Source organism: Chlamydotis macqueenii, chromosome 3, assembly GCF_036417535.1.
Source record: "Chlamydotis macqueenii isolate bChlMac1 chromosome 3, bChlMac1.mat, whole genome shotgun sequence".
Classification (NCBI taxonomy): domain Eukaryota; kingdom Metazoa; phylum Chordata; class Aves; order Otidiformes; family Otididae; genus Chlamydotis; species Chlamydotis macqueenii.
This window is the reverse complement of record NC_141558.1, coordinates 99,444,625-99,459,538: the sequence shown is the minus strand read 5'-3', so window position 1 is coordinate 99,459,538 and position 14,914 is coordinate 99,444,625. Positions and strand designations below refer to the sequence as shown.

Genomic DNA, 14,914 nt, shown 5'->3' with positions numbered 1-14,914 from the left:
GCTGCTTGAGATGGGCCCAAGGGACATCACGTGGTAAGAAATCGTGCGTTGTTCATTTTGTATATTTTAGTACCCTTATATTTTGTTATTCTTGTAATTTTCCTTTGCTATTTTAGTAAACTGTCTTCACCTCAACTCACAAATTTTCCTTTCTTCCCAATTCTCTCCCCCATCCCTCTGGGGAGGGGGAGGGAGAGCGAGTAACTGTGCAGTGACCAGGGCTAAGCCACAACAATTACTATAATTGTTAAACGTCTCAAATACTACTTTTCAGAAACACAGTGGCTAGAAACAATGGTGATTCCAGCTGTTGAATATTTCTATGGAATAAGAAAATGAGTCACAGGATCCCCTCATCTCTCTGCCTACTCCAGCACAGACTGCAGGCCCGAAAGGAAGAGTGCAAAACAGAAGCCCCCTCCCAGCTGCCAAATCAGCTCACAGGGAAAAGTTGTTAGGAAGTGCAGAACTGAGTACTTCTGAGCCCACTGCACTTTATGCAGTGGACTGGAAGAAGAGAGGCACAGAAGGCAGCTTTAAAGAATTTCTGCTTCCCGCCTTCCCCACGCTATGCTGTACACAGTTCAGATACAGCCAGGAGCTGGGCCAAAACGTTTGGTGTGGCTGTATCATACTCCATTGAACAGCTGGATTCATTTTGTGTTGCTATTTTAATTTGAGACAGCAGTTGTGTCTGTTTTTCTTTTCATATTTAATCTGTTAGCTAAGATTTAGCTTTCCCTTTTCCAAAAGCTCATTTAGAATGCTGTTTATTCCATAATTCATTTTCCTTGTATATCATCTAATTGAATTTTCAATGGCTGGACTCTGCTTTGTGCCACATCCTCTATACATTGATCTCATAATTGCCAATCGATTTGGCACTAAGTTTCTTAAAGACCATATAAGAAGAATCTTCTTCAAATATAAATGCTTGAATTTTAATCAAAGTGAGGGAAGAAGTTTGTACCTGTTCTACATGAAAGCCTAGAAATTTTAGAACTGACTTTTCCCCAGAATGGTTTCTAGTACCAGCAAGTGTTTGACTGCATTCTATGAATATTATTTGTTGAGCAAGAGAAATTCATGATAGCAACACTCTTTCGAAGACGGCAAGAAAAACAAATGAGAAAAGCTTCCTAGAGGGCTATGTAAGACAATGAAATTCTAATTCCTACTTCTATATAAGGAAAACAGCTGAACAAACTCCTAATGATTAGTCCTTCAGTTCTTCCTGCCTGGCAAAGCTTCTTCACTTTAGCTTCTCAGGACAGAGGAGGAGACTGTATTCAAATTACAAAGTACATGTCACAAAATATTTTTCTACATGCCCCTTCATGGAGCATAAAAAGTGGATGCTTACTTGCTTATCCCTTTCAATATTGTATTATTGGTTCCTGGAAGACAGTTGTGAAGTGTGTGAAGGGAGCAAGAGAGGTTTATCTTGTCTGGCTGCTTCTCTTCATGTCCTTTGAAAAGCATTTTTTTCTGGGGCATTAAGCACAGTGATTTTCAGAACTGTTACGTCAAAAGCAATCTCTGCTTCTCAGCAACTCTGCAAACCAGGCATTTTCATCTGTCCTCCTAGTCAAAGGGATGGGGCCTGAAAGAGCCAGTCAAATCTGCCAAATCAACAAATGGCTACAGGAATGGTGCCACAGCCAGGGGTTCAGCTACTTAGACCACAGGACTTGCTTTGAGAAGTCTAGTCTACTAGAGGCTGATGGGCTCCACCTGACAGAGAGGGGGAAGAGTCAAAGGCTTGCCAGACTGGTGAAAAGGGCTTTAAACTAATGGTGCCAGTGGAGGGGAACCACAATCCATGACATTACTGTCAGTATGGCGCCAGTGCCACCAACAGGTGCCCAGAACCTGGGGAAGGATCGCAGGTAAGTATGAGAGCACATAAAGTGCCGCCCAAGGGAACCCCAGCTGCTCCAGCCAGCAAGTCGGCTTCATTGGGGGCCCAAATTAAGTGCCTCTATGCTAACGCATGTAGCATGGAGAACAAACAGGAAGAGTTAGAGATGTGTGTACACCTCCAGAGGTATGACCTTCTTGGCATCACAGAGGTGTGGTGGTATGACTGGAGCATTGGAATGGAAGGATACAGGCTCTTTAGGAAGGACAGGCAGGGGAGACGAGGAGGGGGTGTCGCCCTCTATGTCAGCAACCAGCTGGAGTGCATGGAGCTCTGCCTGGGGATGGATGAGGAGCTGACAGAGAGCTTATTGGTCAGGATTGAAGGGAGGGCATGGACAGGCAATATTACAGTGGTCGTTTGCTACAAGCCATCTAACTAGGAGGACTGAGTAGATGAGGCCCTCTATAGACAGATACGAGCAGCCTCATGGTCACAAGCCCTGGCCTCATGGGAGACCTCAGCCACTCCAATTTCTGTTGGAAGGACAACACATCAGGGCACAGGCAATCCAGGAGGTTCCTGGAATGTGCGGATGGTAACTTCCTCCTGCAAGTGATGGAGCAGCCAACGAGGAAAGGTGCTATGCTGGACCTTGTTCTCACCAACAAGGAGGGGCTGGTGGGGAATGTGGAGCTCAAGAGTACCCTTGGCTGCAGTGACCATGAGATGGTGGACTTCAAGATCCTTAGGGCAGTGAGGAGGGCATGCAGCAAGCTCACTACCCTGGGCTTCAGGAGAGCAGACTTTGGCCTCTTCAGGTATCTGCTGGGTAAAGTGCCATGGGATAAAGCCCTGGAGGGAACAGGGGCCCAGGAAAGTTGGTTGATATTCAAGGAGCATCTCCTCCAAGCTCAGGAGTAATGCATCCCAACAAAGAGGAAGTCAGGCAAAAACACCAGGAGACCTGCACCAGTTGATAACTGAAAAATAAAAAGGAAGCCTACAGTGGGTGGAATCAAGGACAAGTAGCCTGGGAGGAATACAGAGATGTTGTCCAAGCGGCCAGGGATCAGGTAAGGAAGGCTAAAGCCCTGACAAAACTCAATCTGGCCAGGGACATCAAGGGCAACTAGAAAAGCTTCTTTAGATACTTTGGGGACAAAAGGAAGCCCAGGGTTGAACGAGATGACCTTTAAAGGTCCCTTCCAACTCTAACTATTCTGTGATTCTATGATTCTATCTCACTTTTGCTATCTTTTTCACAAAAAAAAAAAAAAGGCTTAACTAAAAGTGCAGAAACTATAATTCTTAACCTTGCAGCTATCTTCTCTTCTTTCTACAGGGCTTTCATTCCCTCACCTTAGGCACTCTTTTAATCTCTCCAGTATCATCACTTCGCTCTACACATATGTTCTTTCACTCCAGTGCTCACAGTTAGTCTCCACCATTCCCTCTTCACTCTCTTCTTCTATCTGATAGTTTCCAAAAAGCTGTCCGTTCTCCAAAATACACCAATGACTAAAGTTAGTGCCTTTCCTTCCTACTTCCAGCCAATCCTACATCTTTCCAGCCCACAAGTGTCCCCCACCCTCCTTATCTAGATTGTTAGTAAACAGAACTCACATTGAACAGCTGAGTAACCAATTGTTTAGTACCACCCCTTTCAGCCTAGTAGTGCCATTCAAGAAAATATCTATACCTGTAAGAAGTACAGAAGATTTTATAACAAATGTACTATGAACTGAGAAGACCGCAAGCATATTTATCTAAAATCATGTGGTGTACAGCTGTTGTTTGCTGGCAACACACTTAGAATGGCTGGAGTATCCCATGATTAAACTGAATTATATTGTCCTTTCTAGCTTACAGAAGGCTTTTTCTTTCTTTTTTAAAATCTGCTATACTTTTTTTATAGCTGTCATATGCACTTATAAGAATTCCTTTGGTATAAACAAATTTCTCTGCTAAACAACATCAAGTTCTACACTAATGGGCACACAGCATTACTAGGTTTTGTTAGAGACTGCAAAATAAATGGTCTTCTTGCTATAAGGAGAGGCATACATGTGCAGTGAGAAACTCTGATTCTGAATTCTCAGGGATTAGAATAAACTCAGTAGCACTGTCTGGTGTGTCACGCTAATAGATTCTCCTCAGGCTCAATCATCCTTATAGCAGGAGTGTCGTACAACCCAAAGCTCTACATTCTTTTCCACTAAAGCAGTTTTTAAAAAGACAAGGGCCAAACCAAATCAATGACTTAAAGACAGCAGCCATGGGCTGCAGGTGAATCACTGCCCCTCCGTGGACCTCCATGGTTCCCCCATGCAGAGGGACAACCTGCTCCACCATGGTTATCACCACAGGCTGCAGGGGAATCTTGGCCAGGAGCCGCATTACTCCTCCCCCTCCTTCTTCACTGACCTTGGCGTCTGCAGCCGTTCCTCACAACAGGCTGGCAGACGTCTCTCAGGATCCTTTTTACATCTTATTCACTTCTCATCTCCTCTCCACTTCTTGCAGCCAGGCCGGACCAAGTTGGGCCCAGTTGGCCGCCTGGCGAGAGGCCAGAGGGTGAGGCTTGCAAGGCCCACAAGGCTCGCGCCTCCCCCTCTCTGCCCCCGCTCAGCTGCTTCACATCTTCTCCTCCTTTTTTTTCTGTTTTCCCCTTCTTAAATACGTTATCGCAGAGGCGTTATCATGGGACATTCTGCTACCAATTGGCTTGGCCTTGGCCAGCAGCGGGTCTGCCCCTCGGCCTGGCCGAGTCCACTGAACAAAGGGGAGCGACTTCTAGCAGTTTCCTACAGAAGCTACCACCTTAGCCCCCCCCCCGCCCACCCCCCGCACTAAACAAAACCAGAACAATTGTATAGAAAAAATAAACTGATGTGTTCATTATATTTAAGAGATATCCACTCCAAATCCTCATTCAATTCACTGAGATTATACAATGAGAGTACACAGATTTTGCCAACAGTACAAGGAGAAGACAAGGAGAGAAACACATTCAATCTCAGAAAGCACGTATATTTTAATGCAGCTGTCTTCTTTGGCTGGATGAGAGTAAACGAAATATGTTCTCACCAGATACAAACTGCGGTACAGTCTGCAGTAATGCACACGACTGCTCATGAAGAAACAGTCTGATGACATTTGTTCCTCAGCAGGTTAAAGTAGTATGTAGAAAGAGAACAGGTTTGTGAAATGAATGAAGAATTGAAGACTTGACATTAAGACACATGAAGACATACTGGAAAAAACAATAAATAGTCTCCCTCGTCCACAGTCTTCTCTGATTTGTCACTCTGTGCATTGGAAGGTTCTCAGCCAAGTCAGTTGACTGACTGCATATACAGCCCCAGCTCATCAAAATAATGAAGCAGAATATACTTGCTTAAACCACTGCAGTTGCAAAGATGTTTTCTTTAACATCTACAATGATATATGAGTACAAATGTTAAGATAGGAGCACAGCATAGCAGATGCTTGAAGGCCTTTACAGAAGAAAGGCCTACAGTAAAAAAAAACCTCTACAGTAGAACAAGTAAGTCTGGGAATTCCTGTATTCAAGAATAATTAACAATTCAATAGTCCATTTCTGACCAAAAAAAAAAAGCATCTCTCTTCTCCTTTACCAATAATTCTCAAGCAGAACATTACTACATTTAGAGAATTTCATTTTATAAGCAAATTAAATGTAATTGTTTAACATATATAGTAGAGGCATATTCAGTTCAGCTCAGGATGATCTGTGAATTTCCTAAAATTCCAGGAAACTGGAATTTTAGTCTGTGACAAGATAGTCTTGAGTCCTGAGGAGGAATATCATACTGGAAAAAATGTGCCCTAGGTAGAGATGAGACAAGACTGATTCAATACAAAAGCCATAACTCAGCAAATTAAAGTCTGAAAAAAAAATTTTCCACATCACTACAAAAGCTACGTCCATTCTGGAAAATTTTGTGATTACATAAACCATTAATGGTGAACCAAAATCACAAAAGAATGGAGTTTTCATACAAGTTGTTCTAAAGTGAAATCTCCAGATGTCACCACCAGGAAAAGTATACTTTGTTAGTAGCTAGTAAAAGATGATAACTCGTATTTCCAGACACCAAAACCACCTGTAGCCAATTCTGACCAAAGTGGTGGGTTTAGTGCTAAATTGTATTGCTATCTGAGAGACCCACAAGAAAATGTCCTTACTGGGAACATGAAGTATGTCTCCCTTCAAGCAGGTCAATATATTTGCTTTTATCCTGCTTCAAAAACATTTCAAAGAGACATAATTTACTGTTCCCATATTTGGAGGATAAGACTCTCACACCATTTTAACTTAGAATGACTCAAATGTGTTATAGTTAGTTGTTACAATTACTATAGTTAAACACTATAATATACTTTAATGTATATTCCCTGAAATAGATTGAAATTCAATTAATATTTTTGGTAAGATACACACTTTTCCCTACATAAGTTTTGAACAATGAGTGAAAATTAGGAAATGATGAGAAGATAAAACGGAGATATGTTGAAAATAAACCTAAAATAAATGCAAAGTTTTTATCTTATTCCCCTTCACCAGTTTTCATAGCAACCATTTTATAAATCATTCCAGAGTACCATATGATGAAAGCAACAATGCCCCCCAATCAGTTAAAAAAACCACTCTTATACCCATCCAGGGTTTCTCCCTCTTTTCTGGAAGAACATTTATGCAAGTGAGAGTTATAATAATGGTTGGAACAAACTACCTCATGGACAGGTGCTGGGCAAGCAACCACTGAACTGGAGTGCTGCCACTACACCTCACTCTTGGCTGGATCTTTCCACAGCAGAAAATTTAGCCGCAATATTCAAATTTCACTCATCAGCCACTTCCCTTTTTTCACCTCTTTCTCCTTCCCCTGCCAGTGTTTCCCTTTGAATGCAATGGGGCTTCATGCAGAGGTTATTCAAAACCCAATATAATTCTTAACTGTATTCATTCAAACTTTGGATGAAACAAGAATAGTGTCAATTTTAAAATCCCTAACTAGTGGTAGCAGTACGTATAAAAATCTCCCAGTGTTGGAAACTCTGGCTGCCTAATACGAAGTCTTTTTTTCAAGGCATGGGATTATTCTTTTCTGATTAATTTGAGGTTTTCTCCTTTTTCCACTCTACAAACTTACCATTGCATTTCTCAGCTGCTTCTCCTACTGCCTTCTTCTAGTTCCTTTGAATGTAACTTCATGCTAAATCCTATATTGGAAAGCCCCGTTGTTGGTTTGGTTTTGTTTTTGTTTTTTTTTGGTTCTGCAACTCCCCCCAAAAAATACTTATTTAGAAAGCATATTGGAGTGCTTATTATACAGAATGACTTGGTTAATAGAGTTTACATTTCAGGTGTAATCCTTCAAAGGAAGAGTTTCTGAACATTCTTTGCTTTTTAGTAAAGTGTTCCTCATAACATCAGCTTCAAAATCTTCCCCCAGAACTATATCTATGGAGAAATTTGTAAGCTGGTTCAAATCCACAGCTCTTGCCTCTCAGGGAAGAGCTCTTCAAGAAAAGGGCTTCTTGTCTTTGAACTTCAGATTAGGCTCTTAACCATAATACTAAATTGACTGTGTGATGTTTCATAAAGTTCAGTACTAAAAGCTTTGTGCCCCAAGGCACACTTTCAGAGTTAGACCAGTCTGGCCTGGATCCACAGCCAGTGTTTGTTTTCTGCCCCCTGATGAACAACCAACTTGCCTGAACTTAGTTACTTCAGGGTCTTGATTCATAGTATTATTGCAACTGAGCCACTAAACTTTGAATAGTTAAACTCTAAGAAGACATTTTCCACCTAAATGCATTCCAACAGCTGGACCACAGATCAGGAGGCTGCAAGACTACAGTCAGCTCTGTCCTTCAGTATGTAAAATCTTTTTTGCAGAACTGTGTTCAGTGCTAAACATGAAACTAGTCTTAATCTGGGTGTAAAATTTAATGAACTATACCATTTCGTTGAATATAGCATTGCTGAATCCAAAGAGTAGAAATACATAATGTTCACCACAAGATAGCAATTAACAACTTCACAGTTCAAAGAACATATATACAAGGAATAAAACTGCCAGAAATTCTAAAATCACAGAAAGGCTAGCATTGTTATTTACAAATGGAAGGACACATGTAAATATGACAATACTCCCTCATGTAAAGAAATTATACTTACTCCATAAATATTTTAATAGTAGCAATTAAGTGCTACTTAATTGCCAGTGTTGAGGAAGTAGAGAGGTAAAGAGGAGCTACTGTGCACTACATATACATAGTGACCATTGTTGTCTCTTTAAAGTAAGAAGTGTAGAAAGTAGAAAGCTTCAATGCCGTTTCAATACACGAAAACAAAGAAGGTAATTCCACAGGACTGAAAACAGTATACAAAGAATTCTCGTGATAAACTAGCTGTAGGGAAGCTCTGGTTTCAAGATAAAACTTAGAAAACAGACTTCTGTGTATATATTGCTGCACTATAATTAAACCATTGCATTGAAATATAATACTGTTAACACAGCATAGTATTAATGATGGGTAAAAAAAATAGTCATTGCCTAATGTCTAGATTCTTCAGAGTACTACAGATCTATATCTACAGATATAGAAATGAGTCAAACCACAACAGTAATATTTTTTCAAAACATTGTGATAAAGGGATTTCACTATTTATTCTGACACAGCACATTTAAAATAACATTGCTTTTTAAATCTTTCAGGCCTTTGAGTAATTACAGCAGGCCTGAGCCCCTTGCCATTTCCCTGCCCCTCCTTGTTTCTCTTTTAAATTCTCTGACTTAGTAGTCTACTCAAGTAATATGAGGTGGATGTACAGTTTCTCAACATTCAACAAGCACAAGTTTACAACAGTTACCATGCCAGTACTCTTATTTGTAGGCAGTTTGTTAGAACATTTGTCTGTGTAGCATGTAGAATTTGCATGACTTTATAATTGACACAATAACCACTGTGGTTGGAAGTAGGCGAACAGCCTTATAACTGCACGGCATATTGGCAGGTAAACAGAAGAGTAGTAAAAAGCAAGCTTACAGTGAAGATTTTACATATTTTAATTACAAAAAAAAGAAAAAAAAAAAGCAATGACTTACCTGTGGAGATGAGGGACTAAAAGCCACATTGATGACAGATTCTGTGTGTCCCCCCAATTTATGTGAGAAAGTGCTTGAACGCATTTCATATATGTAAGCCTAAAAAACAATGAGATTATATTTTCACTTTAAAGAAATACATTGCATTCTAGAAGCACTAAATTATAGTACAGGAGGACTAAAGATTCAGCTTACAGAGAAGTAAGAAAATTCTCATAATAGCTAAATAGATATAAAAGTCATCAACATCTTAGAATTTATTTCTGTAATTCAGGATAATTTAGCAAACGCTTAAGTTAATTCAAATGGAAAAAAAATATTTAGACGTAATAATGCAATCCTTTCCCCTTAAATTAACTAAACATTAGTTATATTTCAAGTAGGCAGGTAAAAAAATTACTCTTAAAATATATTTTTAAGGATGTTCTTCAGAATTTAAACCCTTTCATTTACATAGAAATATGTAGAATCTAAAACCTTGGTTTCTAAATTTGAAGACTCTTTATGTTTGTCGCTACATTAAATACAATTTTTCAGTTTCTACATAGGTCTTTGCAGTTTTTAATTGGACAGCATAGAATTCAATAACAAATCAATAATATTACAAGTGAGGCAGGTATACATCAATGAGAAAAAGCATGCTGCCTGCCTTTGCTTCTCAAAGGATAAAGGAAAAAGTGCTTTCCAAAGAGCAAATTAAATTTAGTAGCAAAATAATTATATTCTTATTGGTGCAGCATCAAATAATGAAAAAGTGCCAACGCAAAAATGCACTAAGAAACCAGTCCAAAATTCAGTGAAAGTTATAGACATACTGATACTATGAAAATGGTTGGATTGTGATATTAAATTAGCATTATCTTATATAAACAAAACAGAAAATATTTTTAAATAAATCCTGTATTATAGGTCCTCCACATAAGAAACACTTGTGAGAGTCACATGCAGGCTTGTAGGATTGCTTTAGAATATGCTTTATCTACTAAAAATAACAATTATTTGCAGGATAAAATCAGACAGTGTGCCTACACAAGGCATATCAGAAAAGACACATAACATATGCAGAAAATATGCAGACTTATCTGCTACGTTATAAATAAAATGTGTATCTCAAAAGAAAGAATAAGTTGTAAAGTACACAAAAAATAGTCAAAGATGATAATCCAAACTTTACAATTTCAATAAAAAATTAAAAATATTCCTTTGTCTTTACTAAATCTCTGCAATTAAAGACTACGAACATGGAATTCAGAGCACAGCCTAACATAAACTAAACCAGACTGTGCATAGGCACCATTACAACAATGTATTACTCTCTGACTTGTCTTAAGCTTTTTGTCAATAGTACCCTAAAAAGAGTTTAATCATTCAGACCCAATGCAGTTGAGCTTCCCCTAGCAGACAGCAACTGCTCCAAGATATACGTCCCGAAAACTTATTGACTTAACTGACAGTCTTCCCCATTTAGTAAAAGAGTCATGAATCAATGCAGGTCCTGAAAGACACTTAATGCCTCACTCAGAAAACAAATCTTGTCAGCCAACTCCAAAGATTCTTTAGTTCAAACCAGCACTGGAGAAACACTGGATAGTCCTCAGTGTCAAATATTCCGTTCATGAACATATTCACTAAGAGGCAAACCAAGAGCCCAACTAGAAATCCACTTAATTGCATCCAGTTTATATACCTCACATATTCTGGATTCAGTCCAGGATATGGAATTAAAACCATCTACTGGCATAATTGAAGTACCTAAAAACAGAGAGAAATTAAAGTATCCATTTTTAACCTCTGGATCTTTTGTAGCATTCCACACAGTTATTGCCATACTAACTGGGAAAGTAGCAGAGTCCCCAATAATGTGTTAGAATCATTGCGTCCCTCTTAAAAAGATACAGCAAATACTTGTTAATTGGAAATTCTGCCTTAAAAAAAAGTACGACTCACCTCCCTACTATTTAAACATCTCAGGAAACTGGTCATAATAATGATGATCTGATTGCTAGCAATAAAAAAGCAGCAATACCACAGCTACTGTGACTTAGACAACTTGGGACATGATCAGTTCACAAGGGAACAGACAGGTAAGGGGAATCTAAACAAGGTAGGAGTGATATAATGACCCAAAAGAAAGTATTCTGACACGTCTGTAGACATGACATTTTCTCTGACAGAACGTACAAGACCATATTACTAAATCCAGTCTGCACAAAGGACTACTCAAGTTCTTGCTCTTTCCATACCGAAATGCCACAATTGCTGTTTGTAAATAGCTCCAGTTAGTCATAAGATTCCTCTTTAATGACAGAAAAATATTAAGAGGTAGGTAGTGTTGTTATTTACTTCATATCCTAAACAGATTATAATATTGACAAGCAATGAGGCTTTGAGAAGGTTTCAGAGTTCTAACATAACAGTACCCTTCAAAATTTCCCTTATTTTATAGGGCTGCCATTCTTCTTCCATACCTGCTCTCCATTCTTCACTCTGAGGATGCTATCCTATGACTCAACTGGTATCGAAATTATCAAATGCTGACACCTGTGTGTTATCTCAGTACCCGTAACATTGTCCTCTTTTCTTCATAGCCAAGCTTTGTCACAGTGTATATCACCTGGTCCTACAGTCCAGACTTCCCACAGGACTTCCTTCCACGAACAGACAGTGCTAGAAATGAACTTTTTACTCCAGCAAGGGTGAGTTGTAAAGACTGCAGTCAGGTTGTACTTCACCACCCCCACTACACTGCCAGAGCAGACTACAATGGTCACACTCACATAATTAATAGAGATCTGCAAATCTCAAGAAAATGAGAGATGAGATGCTGTAGAAGTCCATATTCCAGAGAAATTCCAGAAAGGAAAGGAGTACACTACGTGAGAGGAGAGCGAGAAGCATTGCAAGCTGCACTGCAGTCTCCAGAACAGGATGTTCCTCCACATCTATCTGACTGAAGAAAGAGATGGTTCATGAAAACAGGAAGAAATCATTCTTATCAGACAGCCCCACAAAATCTTGCGGGTTTCTTGTAAAAATCGTTCAATAGCATCACAATATTCAGTAATGCCATGACACTTTTTAGGTGTTTGTATCATGAAAGATTCATATCGTGTTCCTCATAGCTATTGTACACATGTCCTTCCCCGTTGGAACTGTGGGAATGGTCAAAACAAGGCAAACACATCACAAATACATTCTTAACACACTACAGAACTTTGTTAGCTATAAGAACTTAAACAGAGTAGAACTGAACGAGGAAAGGACAAGGACAGCAAAAGTCAAGAGCAAAAAATGCTCTTGAATCACAGATCTACGACGCCTTCCAATAATTTCTGAGCCAAGAAGAAACATGGCTCCGCGTTTTAACTAAGAGAACATATCACAGAGAGAGATGGTTAGTGAAGCTGAAAATTTTCAGTCATAATCTAGTGTCTTACACAACTTTGCCAAATTTATCCAATAAAAAATAATCTTCCATTCCAGGTTCTCAGTGTAATTTGAGGAGGAGCACATTAAATTTTTACTTAATCTCTATGTCCCAACTCCTCTCTGTAAAATAGATGTGATAATATTTCACTGTTTTTTTGAAGACAAATCCAATGTTTGTGAAACCCAGGTATTCTAGTAATTTATGCTCTTCTACACAGTTCCTAATTCAACCATTTGGCTCTTACTTTTCTTACAAAAAATGCTATGAAGCAGTTGTGCAGCTTCAGTAGAATCTAGCAAGTGTTTATTTGGTTGTCTAAAAAGAAATGTTAGCTAATCACACTTCTCAACCTAAAAAGCATTCAAACTCTTACTTCCCACCTTTCAAGGAATGCTTCTAAGGCCTGAGGCAGAGATTAGGCTGGGACGCAGCGCTCTTCTGTATCGTCATATTGTGTAACAAGATTTGCTGGGTCAGAGAGAAGTAATGACAAGGAAGTACAGATAGAAACCCACCTGTAGCTAACCATCGAAGCATTCGTCAGCATGGGAAAGACCTTTACTCTGATCTTGACTAGAGAGACTACTTTAGTATTGAACAGCTGTTAGACAAAACACACAGAACACGGCTGGTAACACAACTTTCCCGCTCTACTTCATTCCTACAATTCTATCCTAACAGAACTAGTGTTAAGCTTATTTCTGATACTGGATTTCTAGCCCTATACATCTTAAATATTTTAGGTGTGGTGGTGATTCAGCTTCAACCAAAAAAAAAAGGCAAAGTCTCAGCATAGTTTGTTATGTTATATTATAATATATCATAATTGTATTATCCTAGAATAGTTTATTGTGTTGTCGTAGTTATCATCTTCTCTTCCAATAACTGTGTGTTTAAGGAAAGTAATAGCAAATATTTTAAACTTATATTTTAAAAATATTTTAAAGAGTAATTTTGACACGTAACAATAAAATGTGATTAAAAAAAAATTGCCATACAAAAGTGTATGTTTCTGTTTAAGTAATTCTAGTCAAAGATATTTAAACTAGCCAGTAATAGTCTATATTCTGAGAATAAAAGCTAACTTGGTGCAAGATTCAAAACAAACTTTTAAGTAAATTTATTTTTAACTTCAATAGTGAAAAAAAGAAAAAAAAAAGAAAAAAAAAAGCAACAACCCAAAGGAAATTGTATTTTAAGAGAAATGACATTCAGGTATTCATAAGAAGTGGAATAAATCCAGTATAAACATTTTCCTACTATAGTCTGCCATCATTCTAGTTTTACTACATTTCTGATGTAATTCAAATTGTTTTTCTATTCTATACTTACTAAATTTTTTTTTAGCATATTCTTCTCTGCAGAAAAAAAAAGAACAGTAAGTGAATTATAAATGATACCATAAAACTAGCCACAGAAGAAAAAAAAAAAAGTTGAAAATATTAATTCAGTGACAGTGGAAGAACAGATTTTCAGCAAACCAAATGTAATAAAAAACAAAGCAAAGCAGTTTAGGAAGTACTCAGCAATACCCAAAATGCATATGTGCATATAATCCTTATAGACTTTAGCCAAAGTCAATCCCTTTTTTTTATATTAAGACCAATTTCTTGTAATAAAAATACTGATTCAGTAGATATTGGTATTTCCTTTCCATTTCTGTCCAAGGGTCAGCCAAAAGTAAAAATAATTTACCTGTACCAATAGATTCCAAACAAGTTTCCTGCACCCATAACCACATACTTACTTGTGTTTCCTTTCACTTGAAGTTTGAAGAAAATTTGGAGTAGTCAGTTTTCATTAACCCACAGTGTGAGAGTATATTTAGCACTTTATATGTATATACAAGCTTGTGCTTTCTTCTTTAAATTTGTAGCAGGAGGCAGGGAAGAAGGGTGAAGGTCCCTCCTTGAGGGGAAGAATTTGTATCCAAATGGAAAACTACTTTATTCTACTGCATTGGCAGAGAGAGTCTGCTAAATAAATTGACCCTTTATCTGCAAATCTTCTCTTTAAATTCTTTCCTCTGTGTTTCTTACACTGTCTTCAAAGCAAACTTGTCCCCATCTGTTCCTACTGCTCCTTAGTCCAGGAGCCACATGCACTTGAGTCAACAAGGTGCCACATGCACTTGAGTCAAACTGCTCACAGTTCTACTCCCTCCCGGGAAAGAAAAGAGGGGGAAGCAAATCAGAAAGAAGAACACTGAAAGCATAACAGAAGAATTGTCCTTGTTATCAGTTCTTGCACAGAGACTAGAAAAGGAACATCAGTTTCAAGAAAAACTCTTTGTAACTGCTGTGGCTTTAAGCTGGAGCACATATTTTACAAAGAGATCATAGAAAAATAAGAAGAAAAAAAAAAGACACCGGTATCTAAGACACCTAATTTGACCTTATGCAAATACAGATCTTTTTTTTTCTTCTGAGGTTTTGCATGGATTAGCCGAAGACATCCCTTTCCTGCAACTACTTTTTCTAA

The 14,914-nt window shown here is 38.4% G+C and overlaps 1 protein-coding gene across 1 annotated transcript in view; it reads right to left on the bottom strand.

Annotated features, from left to right (window-relative positions):
- Nucleotides 1-1,785: 1,785 nt before the first annotated feature.
- WDR27 (WD repeat domain 27) overlaps nucleotides 1,786-14,914 on the bottom strand; it is a 72,305-nt gene continuing 59,176 nt past the window's right edge. The window contains exons 23-24 of the mRNA XM_086744622.1: nucleotides 9,004-9,102; nucleotides 1,786-1,872 (exon numbers count right to left, since the gene is read on the bottom strand). Of these exons, the coding sequence (XP_086600748.1) occupies nucleotides 1,786-1,872; nucleotides 9,004-9,102 (186 nt within the window). The remainder of the gene's footprint in view (nucleotides 1,873-9,003; nucleotides 9,103-14,914) is intronic.